Genomic DNA, 22,076 nt, shown 5'->3' with positions numbered 1-22,076 from the left:
ACAATATGCAGACCAAGGAGAAAATATTTGGGGATTAGAGAGAATTCAGTGGATAACAACATTTAGCATATAAACATGAGGTCCTGTGTTTGGGTCCCAGGACCCACATAAAAGCTGAATATCACTGTATGCATGCCTGTAACTACAGTAAGACACACACAGGATGATGGCTTGCTGTCAGGCTTGCCAACTATTTTGAGGGCTTGCTGCTTGCCAACTAGTTTGAGAGACCCCTCTCAAGGATCAAGGAAGGGAGTTATAAAAAAAGGATACCTGACATCATCATCTGGGTACATACATACAAGTAAAGGAATGCACACTCATACACAAATGTGCGCACTCCTCCAGAGTGAAGTTTCAGATTCAAAGTCATTTTGCTTAATTAACCAGAAGACGGGGATATTAATGTGCATGTGCCTCTTCAGCCTGATTGGTTGGTTGGTACTTGCAGGTAGACAGAAAATTCCCCTGGTCTCTGGAAAGTTTGCCAGCAAAAGGAGGTAAAAAGAGTTGTCCTACATAATCATGATTGTGTAACTTCAAAGGCTGGGGAGAACCTGCTTCCAGAATGGTCTCCTGCAGAACACCTTTCTAAAATACCTCAAACATTACAACATATTTTAGTCATAGTATTTTAGGTAATGTGAGTGTTCTCCTGGATCATTACTATCATTACATTGCTTTTTTTTAAGCTAACAATTATTGAGTGCTTTTTACATGCTAAGGAACACAGAGACTGTTGGGACCTGAGCTTGTTTAGTATTCTAATTAGGGAGATGTGGCTATCCATGAAGGTGGGTACCCATGACAGGATACTGCTGGATCACAGAGGTGGGATTCTGTCTTAAAAGCAGGCTTTCAGTTAATGAAATATAAGAGGACATCCAAGACAGGAAGAAGAGAGGACTATGATACTTTCTTGGAACAAGAGGGAAATAAGCAAAATATATGAGAAAGGAAGTAGACTACTAAGCGAGTGCTGAAGACTGCCACAATCGCATTTCTAGCCTAGTTCTCTAAGTAAATGCTGGTGCCATTTACAATGGTCATTTATAGAAGCAAATTTTCAATTTTATTTTGGGACATTGTAAGCATACAAGACCATCAGCAAGTCAAAGTTGGTACATTTCGAGGCTCATTGAATGTAAGAATTTAAGGTCGTGAATGCCTTTAAGTTTTTAATGTTTTCTAGAGGCAAATACGAATTAAGACAATTTAAAATGAGAAAACACGGTAAGTGATCAAATGGTGATATATATGCATATATATGGAGTGAGAGCAGAAACTAAGCTTTGACATGTCGATATGAGGTCTAGGTTTTTTTGTTCCATGAGTTCTTTCTCCCTTGTTAGATCCATATCTGATCTAGATTCTGAGCTTGGTCTCTCTGGGCTTGGTCATTCATATTTTCTGCATCTTAGTGATTATTCAGGGTCCTGTGAGCTGGTCTATCCCACTGGATTCATAGATGAATATGAGAAGTAATACCACAGGGAACCCTTTAGATTTCTATAAATTCAGGTCTTATAGCATGTTTCTCAGGCTTAGAGCTACTATTGTAAACTAAACAGGTGCAGTTCCACCAAGAATTCATGTTTTCTTGACTTAACCTCTTCAGTCTTGTTTTCTTTCTCTTCCCATTTTCTATATGACCTCTAGATTCCATGAAAAAAAGGTGGTTGAATAGTTATGGCTACCTGGCTGGTAGGATTGGAAGAGAGGGGAGAGAATGACTCATCTCTCATATGTGGCTCATGCTGTGGGTATAGACAGAGGTGGGAATAAGTGATGGCAGTCAGCTTTGATGTGAGCAACAAGACATTAATGTGTAATTGTTATTTCTGTTTCTCTGGCTGAAGTGGTTTGAACATGGTCAGTCTAAGCATGATTCCCACACTTATAAGAAATTTAAAAGTAGAAACTCTCATGAATGTAGATCTTTAGTTGGTCAGACTCCTGCATAGTGCTACAATTACATCTTAGTCCATTTGATATTTTGCACGAATTCATAAAAGGAAATAATTTCATGGAATTAAGCACTTTCACAGTATTTGCCATGCCATTATCATCTAAACATTCATGTAGCTCAAGCACTGGTGTGCTTTAGTTTGCAAAATATACAATTGCAGTTTTTCAAGTTTACTTATTTTTGTGAGGGAGAACAGCTTTATGAATATCCAAATTCTTAGGTTGTTTTTTTTTTTAACTTCCAGATGATATAGGGCATCAATTGCTAGAGTACTTTTAAATCCTGATTATGCCAGTTGAGTTTTATATAATATGCCGAGATCCATTAGACATTGCAGATTTACTAATTACCTCTTTCACCTATAATGTAGAAAGGGTGGCATACATTTGATTACCAAGGTTGTTAATACCTTTGTGTGATAGCACATAAAGAAGCCAGCATCAGTATTCTCCAGTGATTTTTGCAAGGCAGGAATGTAAAAAGGCTTGGATGGAAAGTGATTTATATTTAGTTGTCATCCTTGTTCTCCTGAGAACATTGGTCTTATTTAAGTCTAACAGAAACATATAAGTGTATTAGCTTAAGTCAGTGTTTTTAATTGATATTCTCATTTTGTTCATTTCCTCCAACTATGCCTATCTGTTCACCTATCAACAGTACACTTAAGTGTAAACTGTATCCACATTACACTCAAGTATATAAATCTTATACTTAGTAATTCACAAGTACAGGGGTACATATGTATTGGAATATGATACCTGCCTCTAAATTAATTAGCTCCATTCACTTCTTTCATTTCTAGGTGATAGTATTAACACAGCATAAAATTGTGTGTATTCTTTCATAAACATCCTACACAATTCCTTCCCCCCCCCACACACACACATAGAGGAACACATTCTGAACAAAATTCTATATGACACCATCTAATGATTGAAATAAAAAGGGTACAACTGAAAATGCAAAGTAGTACTCATGTGGGTGTGCATGCGTGTGTAAAAGTATCCTTAGAGACCAGAGTAGTACATTGTATCCTCTGGAGCTGGAATTACAGGCAATTATGAAGTTTCCAACATGGGTACTAGGAACTGAACTCAGGTCTTCTGGAAGAGAAGCAATTGCCCTGAACCAGAGTCACCTCTCCAACCTCATGATTCTGAATGACTACCAACCATCCTATTTTCCAAACTCCAGAATTAGAACAGTATACTCCAGGATGACCTTAACCTTTATCCTTCTTGTCTAATATACCAAAATGATGAGAGCATAAGATGGACTGCATTAATTTGGAAAATGAAATAGTATGATAAAACTATATTACATGGGGCACTTTGTAATGATATATTACTAAAGCATGAAGAAAAACATGGAAGAAAATTGCTAAATATAGCTATCCTGCCTTGTCTTGAATGAAAAAAAATCAATATAGAATTAGATTTTAAAAATAACGTTATATATATAATTAGCTAAGTATAGCTTATTCCTGTTGAAGTTTTTCCTGTTGATGGTCTTTGTGTCCACTTTAAGTAGCTACTTGTAAGCATTAGATTTACATCCATGCTTTTTTTTTGATCATTTTAAAAGAAGCGATATTTTCTCTAGGAGAAAAGAACTCTTTGAAATTCTTTTAACTAAATTTACCATAGAGTGATTTTTTTTTATAGTTTAGCCATTGTAACTCAAGGGAGCACAATCCATTGTAGCCGCCCGAGGCCACATGTGAACCGGGGACCTGGAAGAGAATTCTGGGGATAAACGGGAAGGGGACAAAAAGAGAAATTGAGTCGAGACGACAGTTTGCCGATCAAGACTGACTTTACTATTATTTAGCCAAAATATATAGTCTATTGAAAACAACCGTGCTCCCCCCCCCCCCCACACACACACACACACATCAAGGAGCAGGCCTAGAACTCCTTGGCTCCAGAACTCCTTGGCTCCACTTCTCAGTGGGTCGCCTGCTTCAAGTCTAGCCGGTCTCTGCTGGTCTCCAGGTGAGACTGCCTTGAGGCAGCCTTGGTCAGCAAGGTGAAAGCACCTTATTGTTCCCAAGGAGCAAGGGCCTGAGATAACACCAGCGGAAGAGAGGGGACTGCCAGCCAGCTCAATGCTGTGGGGGAAGGGACAATCCATAAATGAAACATAGGTTTGGATGTCACACTCATCCTGAAATTGCCAGAGAGTCTGTGCTGCCTTCCTGGGATGGATAAATACTGCATTGCTAGTTATGCTGTGAACCTTCTTGAACCATGTGAGGTAGCCTGGGACACATTCACATTTGCAGTATGTAGATTATTCACAAACCTATTTGTGGGTGAATATATGAGGATTCATGCATTTGTATGTACATGTGTATACATGTATATGTGTGTAGGTATGTGGAGGAGAGCATAGGTATATGCATGTGAGCATGCACGCCCATGTGTGCAGGGTATTACTTATTTGAATACTTGATGTTAAGATCAGGGATAAAGAACATATTATGCCTTTCTTCTCAATTTTGTTGATTTGTCTATGCAGTTTAAAGAACACTTGTTAAAAGAAATGAGATTAGCTCCTATAGGTTTAAAATATACATGGATTTGACAAAACAGCCTGGAAGCATTACATTCAAATCAGTATAGTGGGAATCCCTTTTGGTTCTCACAACTGGAAAGATTAAATTCTCATGGGTCTTCCCCAATTTCTTTTCTATTAGTTTCAGTGTGTCTGTCTTTATGTGGAGGTCCTTGATCCACTTGGAGTTGAGCTTAGTACAAGGAGATAAAAATGGATCAATTCAAATTCTTTTGCATGCTGATCTCCAATTGAAACAGCACCATTTGTTGAAAGGGCTATCTTTTTGCCACTGGATGTTTTCAGCTCCCTTGTCAAAGATCAAGTGACCATAGATGTGTGGGTTCATTTCTGGGTCTTCAATCCTATTCCATTGATTCACCTGCCTGTCACTGTAACACACCATGCAGTTTTTAACACTATTGCTCTGTAGTATTGCTTGAGGTCTGGGATACTGATTCCCTCAGAAGTTCTTTTACTGTTGAGAATAGTTTTAGCTATCCTGGGTTTTTTATTATTCCAGATGAATTTGAGAATTGCTCTTTCTAAGTCTATGAAGAACTGAGTTGGGATTTTGATGGGTATTGCATTGAATCTGTATATTGCTTTTGGCAAGATGGCCATTTTAACTATATTCATCCTGCCAATCCATGAGCATGGAAGATTTTTCTATTTTCTGAGGTCGTCTTCAATTTCCTTTTTCAGAGACCTGAAGTTCTTGTCATACAGATCTTTCACTTGTTTGGTTAGATTCACACCAAGATACTTTATATTGTTTGTGGCTATTGTGAAGGGTGTCATTTCCCTAACTTCTTTCTCAGCCTGCTTATCCTTTGAGTATAGGAGTGCTACTGATTTGCTTGAGTTGATTTTATAACCAGCCACTTTGCTGAAGTTTTTTATCAGCTGTACGAGTTCAATGGTAGAGTTTTTTCGGTCGCTTAAGTGTACTATCATATCATCTGCAAATAGTGATAGTTTAACTTCTTCCTTTCCAATTTGTATCCCTTTGACCCCCTTATGTTGTATAATTGCTCTAGCTAGTACCTCAAGTACTATATTGAAAAGATATGGAGAGAGAGGCACCCTTGTCTAGTCCCTGATTTTAGTGGGATTGCTTCAAGTTTCTCTCCATCTAGTTTGATGTTGGGTCCCGGTTCGCTGTATATTGCTTTTACTATGTTTAGGTATGGGCCTTGAATTCCTGTTCTTTCCATAATTTTTAGCATGAAAGGATGCTGAATTTTGTCAAATACATTTTCAGCATCTAATGAAATGACCATGTGGTTCCTGAACAAGACACCAATAGCTTATGCTCTTAATTTTATGAGATTAAGAATGACAAATGGGAACTCATAAAATTATCAAGTTTCTGTAAGGCAAAGGACTCAGTCAAAAGGACAAATCAGGAACCAACAAATTGGGAAAAGATCTTCACCAACCCTACATCTGACAGAGGGATGATATCCAATATATACAAAGAACTCAAGAAGTTAGACACCAGAAAACCAAATAACCCTATCAAAAAATGGGGTACAGAGCTAAACTAAGAATTTTCACCTGAAGAACTTTGGATGACTAAGAAGCACCTTAAGAAATATTCAACATCATTAGTCTTTAGGGAAATGCAAATCAAAACAACCCTGAGATTTCATCTTATACCAGTCAGAATGGCTAATATTAAAATCTCAGGAGACAGCAGGTGTTGGTGAGGATGTGCAGAAAGAGGAATACTCCTCCACTGCTGGTGGAATTGCAAGCTGGTACAACCACTCTGGAAATCAGTCGGGTGGTTCCTCAGAAAACTGGGCATGACACTTCCGGAGGACCCTGCTATACCACTCCTGGGCATATACCCAGAGGATTCCCCAGCATGTAATAAGGATACATGCTCCACTATGTTCATAGCAGCCCTATTTATAATAGCCAGAAGCTGGAAAGAACCCAGATGTTCCTCAACAGAAGAATAGATACAAAAAATGTGGTATATATACACAATGGAGTACTATTCAGCCATTAGAAAAAATGAATTCATGAAATTCTTAGACAAATGGATGGAACTGGAGAACATCATCCTAAGTGAGGTAACCCAGTCTCAAAAGATCACTCGTGCTATGCACTCACTGATAAGTGGATATTAGTTTAGAAACTTGGAATACCCAAGACATAATCCACATATCAAATGATGACCAAGAAAAGGAAGGAGTGGTTCCTGGTTCTGGAAAGGCTCAGTGCAGCAGTGTAGGGGAATATCAAAACAGGGAAGTGGGAAGGGGTAGATGGGGGAACAGGGGGAGGGAAGAGGGTTTTTGGACTTTTGGGGAGTTGGGATCAAGGAAAGGAGAAATCATTTGAAAGGTAAATAAAGAATATATTGAATAAAAAAAGATTAAATTCTGATGAGGCTTAGAAAAGAACAGTGGCATACTTAGTAAAAACACCTATTTTTTATTTATCTTAAATCCTTCTCCCTTATTTTCTTTTGAAAAAATATCTAATAGCATATTTAAGTGTCTTAGACAAACTGATTCTCATGTCAAACAGATCTTTTATCCTAAATTCTGTTTTATTTTAAATCAAAATCTAGCCCTTTTATCTTCGGGATTTTCTTTTGAACTGGTATTCTAATTTGGAATTGAGGAACTAAGAACTCAAGAAGAGACCACAGTGTTACTTTGTAGTTTCCTGCCTCCTCTTTAGGAGTTAGTGCCTGCTTCATCATTTCAATCCCTTACACTTTCAAGTGCTTTTCTGACTCAGCCACTTCCTGGCAATCTGTTATCAATACTTTACAACTCTAAATGAGTTTCTGACTAAACAGATTAAAATTCATTGTAGGAAATGCACAGTTTTATTTAAAATGGAATTACTAACATTCGAAAAATTATTTCAACAGCATAGAGCAGACTTCTTGAAATCAACATGTAGGAAGAGTTTTCACTACTGAGAAAAAAATTGGTTAAAAATTCTAACAGTCTTGAGTAAATGTGTAAATTAGTCAATGGGATTTTAAAAATCCATTTATTTATTTTGAGACATAGTCTTACTTCACATGCAGGTATGGCTTGGAATTCATTGTGTAGCTCAGACTGACATCAAGCTAGAAGCAGTCATCTTATCTCAGCCTCTGGAGTGCTGGGATTATAGACTGAAGTCATTCAACACAGTCTAACACTGCCAATTTTAATTCTACTTTTCAGCATTGTGGATTGGAAACTTCCATGACTCTTATATTTCCTCATTGGTATATTTGACTTAGGAAATATTGCTTCCTTTACAATAAAAAAAAATGCCATGTTGTCATTTTTCTAGTTGTTGTGTGTTCACATCTTGTGTGACTTATGCACCACCCTCCTGTTTTAATGTCTCCCTGTTTAAAAGTTTTGGGCTGATACTGAATGCTTTTTGAAAAATTGAAAAAGGAAACAAACACATACCCAGGTTATTTGGGAATAAGAGCAGTCATTTTGGGACAGACAGTATTTTCCCACCTTGGTACTTCCTGTTCAAAAGCAATATCTCTGATTTCTGAGCCAGTCATATCCATTTCATAGTCTCTTAATGCATATTGATCAGCAAACTGATTATAGAGGATTTTGAATAGCTAAAAGCTGTGGTTAAGGTACAAAACTGAAGCAAAAATCATAAGCGAATTAAGGGTCATCACACAGTTGACAAAAGTGAAGAAATGTGTTCCCCAGCTTTTCTGAGATTTAGCATGACTGGAAGTGAAATCAAAATTCACAGGATTTTATCCTTAAGAACTTCATATTACAAGTGCACAAAAAAACCTCTGGTGCAGATCACAGGCTGTACCCTCCTCTGTCCTGTGAAGGACACAGAAGTAACAATGGCATGGAAAGATAGCACTACTATAACACAAAGGTAGAAAAGGCTTAGAGATTTAAAACATGCATAAAATGACTCAGAAACAGAACGTGAATATGAGGGCTTAAAACAAAATTCTGAAGATGATTTCTTCTAGGCATATGCAGCTGATCAGACACCATTAGGTGCCAGTAACAGGACTCTGAGAAATGGCACTTGCAACATTAGTTTTATTCCTGGGACCTACATTAAGAAAGTTAACGTCTTATCCTCAAGTGTGCAGTGTGGTATACACATCCACCCCCTCCCACATATATGACAAATAAATATAATTTAAAATATGAAAAAGTAGCCTTAAGCCCACTATAATTAATTTCTTTTGATAGTGAGTAACAAGATTCTAACTCTAAATATCTCTTATTAATAGCTATGACTGTCTTTTATGCACAGTCCCCTTCATAATCTGGCAGACAGGGTCTTTTTGTCACCCTTGTTGATCTGTAACTCAATATGAAGACCTAGCTGGCCTTGAATTCAGAGACCTGCTTTTCTCTAACTCTGCCTCTCAGTGCTGGGATTAAAGATGTGTATTATCATACTTGGATCTTCTTTGTAAATGTTTCCATGTAAATGAGCTTCAGATAGGAAAAACCATTATGAAATTTGAGCTTATGCTCTGATTTCAGCTTAACAATGTTATCTCTCTGCAGTCCTTGATTTCTCTCTGTCCTTGTTTACATACATCAGAAATGTATGTAAAAATAACTATTTTTGAGACAAAAAAACTTTAACATTTAAAGTATAATTCATTCTGCTGTCCCCAGCTCTCCTCCCCCTCCCCCTCCCCCTCCCACCTCTCACCTACTCCCCATCCCCCCCAACCCCATGGAATAGGGTATTCTGACATTCATGCCCTGGCTGAATTTTTTAATCCCTGTAAGTCACAACAGCAGGGGGTGCCTTCTTGGGTAAAAGAGGGCTTTTATGACATTTTTATCTGATTTGCTCAGATATTTACAGTTTTCAAACCTCCAAGAATAAATAAGACTTTCCTTCCTTCAATTTAAGGATTCCTTTAGTTTTACTGTTAAGAATGTCCTCATTGACTAAGCTGCTACAAATGCAGCATGTCCCGTATTGTGTCCTTACAGATCTAACAGTTCCTGACCTGAATCTCTTTCTAGTCTCTAAGTATTTAAAAACCACTTCCTTGTATAAAACAGCAGAATGAATTGTACTTTAAATGTTAAAGCTTTTTGTCTCAAAAATAGTTATTTTTACATACATTTCTGATGTCAATTTACTTGAAGTTTGTCCTTATTTTCAGGAGAGCTGAGAAGGATGGTGTTCTAGTTTCATTCTGTTACTGTGACAAACACCGTGATCTAAAGCAACTTAGGGGTGAGAAGGATTTGTTTCACTTATTTCAGGTCACAGACCTCCATTAAGGGAAATCTTGCCAGTAACTTAAGTAGGACCTTAGAATAAAATCATGGAGGAAGGCTTCTAGCTAGCAACTTAATAGGCCCACAACCAGCCATCTTTCTTATACAGCTCAGAATCTAAGAGCCACTGCCCAGAGAGTAGTGTTGCCCACAGTAGGGTAAGACTTCCTATATCAAATAAAAATTAAAACTGTCCCCTACAGACATACCCCACAAGCCAATCTATTTAGAAAGTCCTTCAAATGAGACTCCCTTCTTAGGCGACCATAAACTTAGTTGACAGTTAAAGCTAATCACTAAAACTAATAATTAGTTAATAACTAATAATTTCTCTAAGACAGATAAACTGCAAAAGGCTATATAGAACTGAGTGATTTATGAAATGTAACAATAAGTAAAATTATTATATTGGAAAGTCTAAAAGAAGATACTCAGATAAGTGTTTGTCAACAATACACCTTCTTACACTATAGAAAAATAGTAGTGACAGCACCTTGCAGAATAGATTATCATGTAACAGAGATTCAAGAAATGTTTGTTGAATTTAATTTGTTACTTAAAATATTTATAGTAATGATCACTATTATATCATTTCCCTCTGATCTTTAATATTATCATTGTAAAGAGCCAGGTTAGTAGAGTATAAAAACAGACAAAATCCAATCAGACTAAATTAAAAAAATTGCAACGTGTATTTTATAATTTCTAATAAAGGAAGATGTCAGGAATTTTAAGAAGAACAAAGGCATGTATATTTGAAGGTTTTAGAGGAAGAAAAGGGCGAAATTTCTGGGTACATTTCCACAAAAAAATACAATCATTATCTTAAAGTTTTATCTTTATTACCTGCTTTCATGCTGTTTTTCATAATAGTCAAGGTTTAGAAGAAAGTGGTTACTGCTAGATGAGTATATGAAGAATATATGTGTATACAGATATAGATGTACATAACTGAATATAATTTTCCATGAAAAAATTGGCATTTACAATAGCATGGCAGAACCATAAGAACATTATGATATGTAGAAAAGAGCAGTGATACATCATAATTATATGGAATATAAAATTCTTAGATTATTTTTTTTAGTTTTTCATTAGCTTATCCAAATTTTATTTTTTGTGTGAGTGTTTTGCCCTGTGTATGTATATGCATTATTGCCATTCCTGGTACCCTGGTATCTGAAGAGTGCACTGGATCCCCCTTGGGATGGAATTAAAGATAGTTGTGGAGAAGTGTTCCTCTTTCTCCACATCCTCACCAACACCTGCTGTCTCCTGAGTTTTAATATTAGCCATTCTGACTGGTGTGGGGTGAAATCTCAGAGTTGTTTTGATTTGCATTTCCCTAATGACTAATGATGTGGAACATTTAAGGTGCTTCTCAGCCATCCGGTATTCTTCAGGTGAAAATTCTTTGTTTAGTTCTGTACCCCATTTTTAATAGGATTGGAGTTGCAAACTGGTACAACCACTCTGGAAATCAGTCTGGCGGTTCCTCAGAAAACTGGGCATGACACTTGTGGAGGACCCTGCTATACCACTCCTGGGCATATACCCAGAGGATTCCCCAGTATGTAATAAGGATACATGCTCCACTATGTTCATAGCAGCCCTATTTATAATAGCCAGAAGTTGGAAAGAACCCAGATGTCCCTCAGGGGAGGAATGGATACAAAAAAAAAATGTGGTATATATACACAATGGAGTACTATTCAGCCATTAGAAAAAATGAATTCATGAAATTCTTAGACAAATTGATGGAACTGGAGAGCATCATCCTAAGTGAGGTAACCCAGTCTCAAAAGATCACTCATGCTATGCACTCACTGATAAGTGGATATTAGCCTAGAAACGTGGAATACCCAAGACATAATCCACATATCAAATGATGTCCAAGAAGAAGGAAGGAGTGGCTCCTGGTTCTGGAAAGGCTCAGTGCAGCAGTGTAGGGGAATACCAGAACAGGGAAGTGGGAAGGGGTAGATGGGGGAACAAGGGGAGGGAAGAGGTCTTATGGGACTTTCAGGGAGCAGGGAGCCAGGAAAGGCGAAATCATTTGAAATGTAAATAAAGAATATATCGAATAAAAAAAGAAAAAAGAAGATAGTTTTGAACCACTAAGTGCTTGCTGAAACTCTGTGTCTTCTGGAGGAGCAGAAAGTGCTCTTTACTGCTGACACAATTTTCCAGTCTCCATTCTTGTTTTTTAATTTTGTTTTATTTATTTATACTTCAAATGTTATCCTCCTCCCTGATTTCCCGATTTCCCCTTCTGAAAACCCCTTCTATGTGGGTACTCTCCCACCCACTCACCCACTCCCGCATTAACCTAGCATTTTCCTATGCCAGGGCATCAAGCCTTCACAGGACCAAGGGCCTACCCTCCAATTGATGTCAGTTAAGGCCATCCTCTGCTACATATGCACGTGGAGCCATAGGTCCCTCTTTGGGTGGTGATATAGTCCCTGGGAGCTCTCGGGAGTCTGGTTGGTTGATATTGCTGTTCTTCCTATGGGGTTTCAAACCCCTTCAACTCCTTCAGTCCGTCCCCTAACTCTTCCATTGTGGTCCTTGTGCCCAGTCCAATGGTTGGCTGCAAGCATTTCCATCTGTATCGGCAAGGCTCTGGCAGAGCCTCTCAGTAGACATCTGTATCAGGCTCATATCAGTAAGCACTTCTTGGCATCAGTAACAGTGACTGGGTTTGGAGGCTGCATATGGGATGGAGTCCCAGGTGGGGCAGCCTCTGGATGACCTTTCCTTTGGTCTCTGCTCCATTCTTTGTCCATGTATTTCCTTTAGAAAGGAACAATTCTCAGCAAAATGAAACTAAAATCTGGATGTGGTGATACATAAATGTCATCTTGAGACTTGGAAGATCAGAGTCAAGAGGATCAGGAGTTGACATCCTCATTTCATCTGTGTGAAGAGTTTGAAGCCAGCCAGGCTTGTGTGAAACCCTGTTTTAATACCCCTCCTTACCTACCAAGGGTAAAAAAAAACAGTGAGAGAAAAGTTTCAACTGGTTCCAGAAAAAGCTTGATTAAATATAGTGGGATAACTTTAAGTGGGGAAATGAGACTTATGTCCCCAAACATTCTTATAAACAGAGTAGAAGGATGGATCCCAAGCATGGAGGGTGGAAGTTGGTGATCAAAGCAAACAAACTTTAAAAGTTACAGATGATCCGGGCATGGTTGAACATGCCTGTAATCCCAGCACTTGGGAGGCAGAGGCAGGTGGATTTCTGAGTTCCAGGCCAGCCTGATCTACAGAGTGAGTTCCAGGACAGCCAGGGCTACAGAGAGAAACCCTGTCTCAAAAAACAAAGCAAAACAAAGCAAAACAAAACAAAACAACAACAAAAATTACAGATGAATAAATCCAGAAGCCCTAACATTCAGCATTGTAAATATAATTACTGGGCTCTGTATACTTTATATTTTTGAGAAAGGTGTTTAGATTTGTGCTTTAAGTGTTGGGAACCTGAACAGGCACCTGTGTTGGATGAGAGATCTGCTCGTTAGCTTGATTGTAACAATCATTTCACCATGTGTATCTGAAGAGCAGACTCACTCCTGTATACTTTCAATATATACATTATCATAAATTAAAAAATTAAGTTGTAATATAGATACATCATTCAGTCGCTTCCCTTTGATGCTTTCAATCACACCCTCTTTATGTGTATATTGTATTATAATAAAGCTTGGGCGTTGGGGGCAGCTTCGCTAATTCTAGACTTTATTGGTGTGTTGTCAGTTTGTGGCTCCTTATTTCTGTTTATTTGAAAGATAAACCTCTTTCAAAAATATCATTGTTTTCTATTTCCTATAGTTCTTCTTCACATGAAGTAATTGCCAAATCCATCAAATATTCCATTTACTTCTCAGCAGACCAATACAAACACATTTATCTAGAATTCAAGAGAGTTCAATTAAAAGCCTTATTAAACCATACTTGTTGCTTTCATTTGTCCTTTTTAATCCATTAATGTACATTGGTTGTTTAAATTTTTGAGGAAAAGGATTGTTCTCTGCCTTAATAGTTAATATTGTATAAATTAAGATCCAGACTTACTTCTGACAGTCACTTTTAGAATAAAAGCTATAAACTATGGTTATATAATGTTCATGTAATTTCTTCCTCCTTCTCCTTACTGTGTAGGTCACGGGCAGTGTAACTGTGGAAAATGTGACTGCAGAGCAGGCTGGTATGGGAAGAAATGTGAGCACCCAAGGAACTGTCCATTGTCAGCTGAGGAGAGTGCCAAGAAGTGCCAGGGTAGCTCTGATCTTCCTTGCTCTGGAAGGGGTAAGTGAAGCTTGTCTTATCATGGCTTTCTAATAGTATGGTCAAATGAATGCCCCTCCTCGCATTTGCACCTTATGTAGATTGTACCTGAGATATCTGAAAGAAAAAAAAATGTTGCTTTTTTTCAGAATTGGTAAGCTACAATCTGATCAGGGAAAGTACCTCTACAAAGAAAGTCTGTCTTTTTTTCTGTCTCCTTTTTCTCTCTTTGTGTGGACACACACACACACACACACACACACACCATTTTTTTTTACTTCAGCTTGTTCAATTTCAGTTTAGTTTCATACAGTTCAATACATTAAAAACAACAAAAGCACAGTTAAGATGTTTGCTTAAAGCTTTCTGAACTTGAGAATCTAATTGCCCACTGACATTTATGGAATCCAATACCATTGTTTACTGGGTATTGTTCACTTGGAAACGTGTTGTATAAACACGCGTGAATAAGCTGCCTCTATGGAAGATGTTTAGCCTCGGGTGTGTTCGTGCTCTCTCAGATCAGGAAAAAACTCAGGATAAGGAAAAACTCATCTGGAATAACATTCTTTTTGTTCTATCAAAGTAAGAATATGAATTCATATCTTACTTGAGAATAGCAGCATCAATCTGGCACATGCTTTTTTTTAACTGTTTGTAGAATCCACTAGAAACATTGTTTAGAACAGAACAGGAAAGGGCCTTGAATTTTAGATGAAAAATGTGATTTTTTTCTGTTGTGTTGCTTTTCTAATGTGCTTTATTTATTAAGATATAATTCATATAGGACAAAGTTTAACCTTTTAGTGTTTAAACCCTGGTATTTTAGATATAAAGACAGAATGATGAAGTTGTGTACTAATTCTACACATATTATGAGTAAGCTAGTGGAGTATGGGTCAGAGAATTTTAATGTCGGAGATACTTCTGAATATACCACCTTCTACCAATAACCCAGAGAGGAGTCTCTGCTCCATCCAATATGAAATATTCTCAGATGATTCTAAATAATCCTGTCAGACTTCTGGACTTACAAGGGTTGAAACAGTCCTATCCCTCAGACAACTTTTACTTATTTATACATTTACACATCCACATTTACAGTCTTTAGTCAGGTACTGATATGACCTCACTATCTTCTCTTGTGAAAGTTTCAACATTGTGCTCTGTGATAGGAGTAAATGTTGGAGGCTACCCCATGGAGTGTTACTATTATTTATTCTATGTATTTATATTATATTCCTTTATATATTTTATCCATATATCCCTTTGTATGCAATATAAATTATATTACTCTATAATAATGGAGATGATTCCAAAGCAAAAACCTTAAGAGAAATAAAAGATAACTTCATATCAAAATAGATTTTATTTCTGAAAATCCTTTTTCAGGTGTTTTCATTTTAGCCATTTAAGATTTTGCTATTGCTATAAAGTCCCAAACAAGAGACAGGATTGTGTCTGTGTTTTGAGGACTTGAAGAATTGTTTAAATCTAAGAGATGCACATTATATAAAGTCATCAAAATATAAAATTTTATTACTAGTAGAAATAATTATACCATGAACAAGCAAATAGCAAATCACATAATGATAAAATATGAAAAGTTCCTAAATTATTTTTCACACCTCAAGATTCACTTTAAATGTATGCATGTGCTCATGACTTTTTATTTGTCTAAACTCCAATACACAGAACAAGTACAAAGGAAATATTGTGGAATTATATCTTAATTTTTAATAAACTATGAGCAGGCTTGGTGTCTAATACCTATTGTTTTCCATCTTTCCCAAGGATCACCTCTTAGCTACTATTTTAGAGGAATAGAATGTAGTTAAAATATATTGCATCTAAACTCCTTGGGGCATCCAGTCTCTGGAGGGTTATGTGCATCATCTCTGAATGAACACAGATCCTGCAGTCCTGTACTGTATTGTGTTGGGGGCCTCATATCAGCTGGTGTATGCTGCTTGTTTCATTGTCCAGTGTTTGAGAGATCTCAGGAGTCCAGATTAATTGAGACTACTGGTCCTTCTAAAGGGATACCCTTCTCCTCAGCTTCAGAGGTCAGATGCAGTGGGGAGTGAGGACATCCACATAAAGACGGATTGGGGAGGACTTACGGGATGTGGAACAGTTAGAGGGTGGATGGCGAGGGCAGGGAATAAAATATGGAGTGTAAAAAATATAAATAAATTTTAAAAAATATCGCATGAACAGGATGTTGAATATGAATAGCTTGACTAAACCATGAATTTGCATAAGCTTCTATATGCACTGTATAAATGTACAATCACCAGTTTCCTTAACAGAACTGAAGGTATTGGTGGGTAAGTTTTCCCCCATAGGAGTTTGAGAATGAAAATCAAGATGCAACAGCCCATCCTGCATTTGAATCCGTGGTTGGCTTACTCTGCTTTCCTGTGGGGCTACATTTGTTATTGTGACTGGGATCTCTGAAGCAAACATCTCACAGGAAAACTTTGAAAGGGTTAGTTTTGTAGTTGTGAATGAATAGCCACCACAAAGGTGATTACAAGAGTGAAGAAACCAATTACAGGCCCCATCAGTTCTCAAACTTTAAAGCCTCATTAGCCCACAAACTAGGATAGAATCCACTGGTAGAATGTTCTACAGGGAAGGTATGTGCTACAAAAATTAAATCATATTACTTGTTTTTATTGGTGATGAGTATATGAAGAACTTCCATCTCAAGGACTGAGATCTTTGAGTTCTTGAAAGATTAAGGATCTTTAAATATTCTTGATTTCTAGTCTATATTGTCTCTAGATAAAATTTCATTCAACTGGGTGTTTTCTCTGTAGTTGATGTTTTTATAAGCTTGTTCATCTTGTTTTTGAACTTCTCAATATCAGTAAGGAGTCACCTTTTCATGTCTTATATTTGTGTTCTGTACTAAAAAATAAAAGTAAAAGTAACTTAAGATAGTCTACACATCAGTTTTTAACTATTTTAAAAAACTGCAGTTTTATCATTATTGATAATGCTTGGTCATTCCAAGCAGAATCTTAGAGAGGCATTGATGGATTTGTGATTTCCTCCTTCCCTGCAGATGAGCTAGAGACAAATATCTGCATCTGATTCTTTCACCTACTTGGGTCTTCTGTTGGGTCTTCCAGAGTATTTTAATGCTAGGTCTCTCTCGCTATTTCTTTTTATTTTTTAGCACTCCATAGCATTTCCCTTGAGCTGAATCTCACTTTGGGTTTATCACTGGACCTTCTTTTCCTCAGACTCCTTTCCATTTCCATTCCTGTAATGCTTTCAGACAGGAACAATTATGGGTCAGAGTTGGGACTGTGGGATGGTCCCCCCTCCCTCACTTGATGCCTTGTCTTCCTGTTGGAGGTGGGCTCTATAAGTTACTTCTGCCTCATATTGGACATTTCATCTAAGGTCCCTCCCTTTGAGTCCTGAGAGACTCTTACCTCCTAGGTCTCTAGTGCATTCTAGAGTATCCCCCACCCTCCTATCTCCTGAGGTTGCCTGTTTCCCTTCTTTCTGCTGACCCTCAGAGCTTCAGTCCTTTTCCCTCACTCAATACCAGAGCAGGTTCCACACTCCCCAACTCCCCCACCCCTTCCACTTTTCCTAACAGGTCCCTCGCTCCCTCCCCACTTGTGATTACTTTCTTCTCCCTCCCATGTGGAACTGAGGTGTCCTCACTTGGGCACTTCAGTTTGTTGACCTTTTTGAGTTCTGTAGCTAATATCCACTTATTAGTGAGTACATATCATGCATGTACTTTTGGGTCTGAGTTACTTCACTAGGATGATATTTTCTAGTTCCATCCATTTGCCTTTAAATTCAGGATGTCCTTATTTTTGATAGCTGAGTAGTATTCCATTATATAAATGAACCACATTTTCTGTATCCATTCTTCTGTTGTGGACACCTAAGTTGTTTCCAACTTCTGGCTATCACAAATGAGGCCTCTATGAATATAGTAGAACACATGCCCCTTTGGCCTGGTGGGGCATCTTTTAGGTATATTCCCAAGAGTTTTATAGCTGGGTCTTCAGGTAGATCTATTTCCAATTTTCTGAGGAACCTCCAGATTGATTTTCAGAGTGGTTGTACCAGTTTGCAATCCAAGAAACAATGGAGGAGTGTTTCTCTTTCTCCACATCCTCTCCAACATGTGTTCTCACCTGAGGTTTTGATCTTAGCCATTTTGACTGGTGTAAGGTAGAATCTCAAGGTCATTTTGATTTACATTTTTCTGATCACTAAGGATTTTGAACATTTTTTTAGGTGCTTCTCAGCCATTCGAGATTCCTCAATTGTAAAATCATGGTTTAGTTCTGTAGCCCATTTTTTGATTGGGTTGTTTGGTTGTTTTGGTTCTTTATATATTTTGGATATTAGCCCTCTATTGGATGTGGAGTCACTGAAGAATTTTTTCCCAATCTGTGTGTTGCCAATTTTTCTTATTGACTATATCCTTTGCCTTACAGAAGCTTTCCAGTTTCATGAGGCCCCATTTATCAAATCTTGATTTTAGAGCATGAGCCATTGTAGTTCTGTTAGGAAATTTCCTCTTGTGCCAAAGAGTTTAAGTCTCTTTCCCATCTTCTCTTCTATTAAATTCAGTATATCTAGTTTTATGTTGAGGTCCTTGATCCATTTGGACATGAGCTTTGTGCAAGGTGATAAATATGGGTCTACTTTCATTTTTCTACATACAGACAGTCAGACCACCACCATTCTTTTATCCATTGCATATTTTTGACTTCCTTGTCAAAGATCAAGTGTCTGTAAGTGTGTGGTTTTATTTCTGGATCTTCAATTCTATTCCACTGATCAACATGCCTGTCTCTCTACCAATACCATGCAGTTTTAATCACTATTGCTCTGCAGTAAAGCTTGACATCAGGGATGGTGATTCCCCAGCTGTTCTTTTATTGATAAGAATTGTTTTTGCTATTCTGGGTTTTTTTTTTTTTCCTTTCCAGATGAATTTGAGAATTTCTCTTTCCATGTCTTTGAAGAATTGTGTTGGAATTTTGAGGGGCATTGCATTGAATCTATAGATTGCCTTTGATAGGATGGCCATTTTTACTTTGTTAATGCTGTCAATCCATGAGCATGCTCCCACTTGATCTCTCCATTTTCTGATGTATTCTTCAATTTCTTTGTTGAGAGACTTGAAGTTATTGTCATACAGGTCTTGCACTTGTTTGATTAGAGTTAGCCCAAGATATTTTATATTATTTGTGGCTATTGTGAAGGGAGTTGTTTCCCTAATTTCTTTCTCAGCCTGTTTATAATTTGTATAAAGAAAGGCTACTGATTTGAGTTAATTTTATATCTGGCCACTGTGCTGAAGTTGTTTGTCAGCTGGAGAAGTTCTCTGGTAGAATTTTTGGGGTCACTTATGTATACTACCATATCATCTACAACTAGTAATACCTTTATTTCTTCTTTGCCAATTTGTATCCCATTGCTCTCTTTTTGGTGTCTTATTGTTCTAGCTAACACTTCTAGTCTTATCCCCTAGACATATCAAGTATATCATTTAATTTGATATTGGCTGTTGGTTTGCAGAAAATTGCTTTTATTATGTTTAGGTAAGGACCTTGAATTCCTGACCTCCAGTATTTTTAACATGAAGGGGTGTTGTATTTTGTCAAATGCTTTTATCTGCTCATAAGGAGATGATCATGTGATTTTTGTTTGCATTTTGGATTATGTTAATGGATCTTTGTATATTAAACCTACCTTGTATCTCTGGGATGAAGACTACGTGATCATGATTGACTGTTTTGATGTGCTCTTGGATTCAGTTTACAAGAATTGTATTGAATATTTTTGCATCAATATTCATAAGTGAGATTGGTCTGAAGTTCTCTGTTTGGTTGGGTCCTTATGTGGTTTTAGGTATCAGAGTAATTGTGGCTTCATAGAATGAGCTAGGTAGTGTTCCTTCTCTATTTTATGGAATAGTTTGAGGAAAATTGCTATCAGGTCTTCTTTGAAGGTCTGGTAGAATTCTACACTAAATCTATCTGGTCCTGTTGGGTTTTTATTTTGTTTGTTTGTATTTTTTTTCAGTTGGGAGGTTTGTAATTACTTCTAATTCCTTGTGTGAAATGGACCTGGTTAATTTACCTGCTTTTGATTTAACTTTAGTATGTGGTATCTGTCTAGAAAACTATCTATTTCATCTAGGTTTTTCAGTTTATTGAGTATAGGCTTTTATAATAGAATGTGATGATTTTTTGAATTTCCTGTTTCTGTTGTTTTGTCTTCCTTTTCATTTCTGATTTTGTTGATTTGGTTATTGTCTCTTGGCCCTTTAGCTAGTCTGGCTAGGGGTTTATCTATCTTGAAGCATTTATTTTATATAATAAAAAGTTTATATATAGTTTACTTGTTTATATGGTAAGTTGCAGGCCTGTAGGTATCATGTAACCTCTTAATGAAGTGCTCGGAACTCCAGAGCTACTGTTTAAGATAGCTTAATTCTTTATCATGATAACTTGCTAAACAATGCACACTAAATGGTTTTCTTGAATGATAAGCTTGAAAATTATTGTCTGTTTACACAGTTGCACATGACCTTTGGTCATGGCAAAATAATTATTTTTATAAATATTATGGCTGTCTATTTAATCTGATGCCATAAATTACATTCTTGGAGAAGAATGTGAACATAAATCCTTAGTTCTACTTCTTAGATGTAGGATAAAGAAAGAAAATAGTCCTTTGAGTAAAATTATGACCAAACAAGATATAGTCTTTTTTTTTCACAAAATTTTTTTATTCAATATATTTCTATTTACATTTCAAATGATTTCCCCTTTTCTAGACGCCCAATCCCCAAAAGTTCCATCAGCCCCCTTCCCTCCCCCTGTTTTCCCACCCAACCCTTCCCACTTCCCTGTTCTGGTTTTGCGCTATACTGCTTCACTGAGTCTTTCCAGAACAAGGGGCCACTCCTCCGTTCTTCTTGTACCTCATTTGATGTGTGGATTATGTTTTTGGTATTCCAGTTTTCTAGGTTAATATCGACTTATTAGTGAGTACATACCATGATTGATCTTTTGAGTCTGGGTTACCTCACTTAGTATGATGTTCTCTAGCTCCATCCATTTGCCTAAGAATTTCATGAACTCATTGTTTCTAATGGCTGAATAGTACTCCATTGTGTAGATATACCACATTTTTTGCATCCACTCTTCTGTTGAGGGATACCTGGGTTCTTTCCAGCTTCTGGCAATTATAAATAGGGCTGCTATGAACATAGTGGAACATGTATCCTTATTACATGCTGGGGAATCTTCTGGGTATATACCCAGGAGTGGTATAGCAGGATCTTCTGGAAGTGAGGTGCCCAGTTTTCTGAAGAACCGCCAGACTGATTTCCAGAGTGGTTGTACCAATTTGCAACCCCACCAGCAGTGGAGGAGTGTTCCTCTTCCTCCACATCCTCGCCAACATCTGCTGTCCCCTGAATTTTTAATCTTAGCCATTCTGACTGGTGTAAGGTGAAATCTCAGGGTTGTTTTGATTTGCATTTCCCTAATGGCTAATGAAGTTGAACATTTTTTAAGATGCTTCTCCGCCATCCGCAGTTCTTCAGGTGAAAATTCTTTGTTTAACTCTGTACTCCATTTTTTAATAGGGTTATTTGGATTTCTGGAGTCTAACTTCTTGAGTTCTTTATATATATTGGATATTAGCCCTCTATCTGATGTAGGGTTGGTGAAGATCTTTTCCCAATTTGTTGGTTGCCGATTTGCCCTTTTGATGGTGACCTTTGCCTTACAGAAACTTTGTAATTTTGTGAGGTCCCATTTGTCAATTCTTGATCTTAGAGCATAAGCTATTGGTGTTCTGTTCAGGAACTTTCCCCCTGTATTGATGTCCTCAAGGGTCTTCCCCAGTTTCTATTAGCTTCAGAGTAAATAGATCATCTAAACAGTCCCATAACCCCTAAAGAAATAGAAGGGACCATAGAA

At 37.3% G+C, this 22,076-nt stretch overlaps 1 protein-coding gene across 1 annotated transcript in view; it reads left to right on the top strand.

The window, feature by feature from the left end:
- Itgbl1 (integrin subunit beta like 1) overlaps positions 1-22,076 on the top strand; it is a 303,574-nt gene that overhangs the window by 127,700 nt on the left and 153,798 nt on the right. Inside the window, exon 7 of the mRNA XM_052190786.1 lies at positions 13,966-14,112. Coding sequence (XP_052046746.1) covers positions 13,966-14,112 — 147 coding nt within the window. The remainder of the gene's footprint in view (positions 1-13,965; positions 14,113-22,076) is intronic.

The sequence above is a fragment of the Apodemus sylvaticus genome, chromosome 8 (genome assembly GCF_947179515.1).
Source record: "Apodemus sylvaticus chromosome 8, mApoSyl1.1, whole genome shotgun sequence".
Taxonomy (NCBI): Eukaryota; Metazoa; Chordata; class Mammalia; order Rodentia; family Muridae; genus Apodemus; species Apodemus sylvaticus.
The sequence above is the reverse complement of the archived record's forward strand: the minus strand, read 5'-3'. Positions and strand labels throughout refer to the sequence as shown.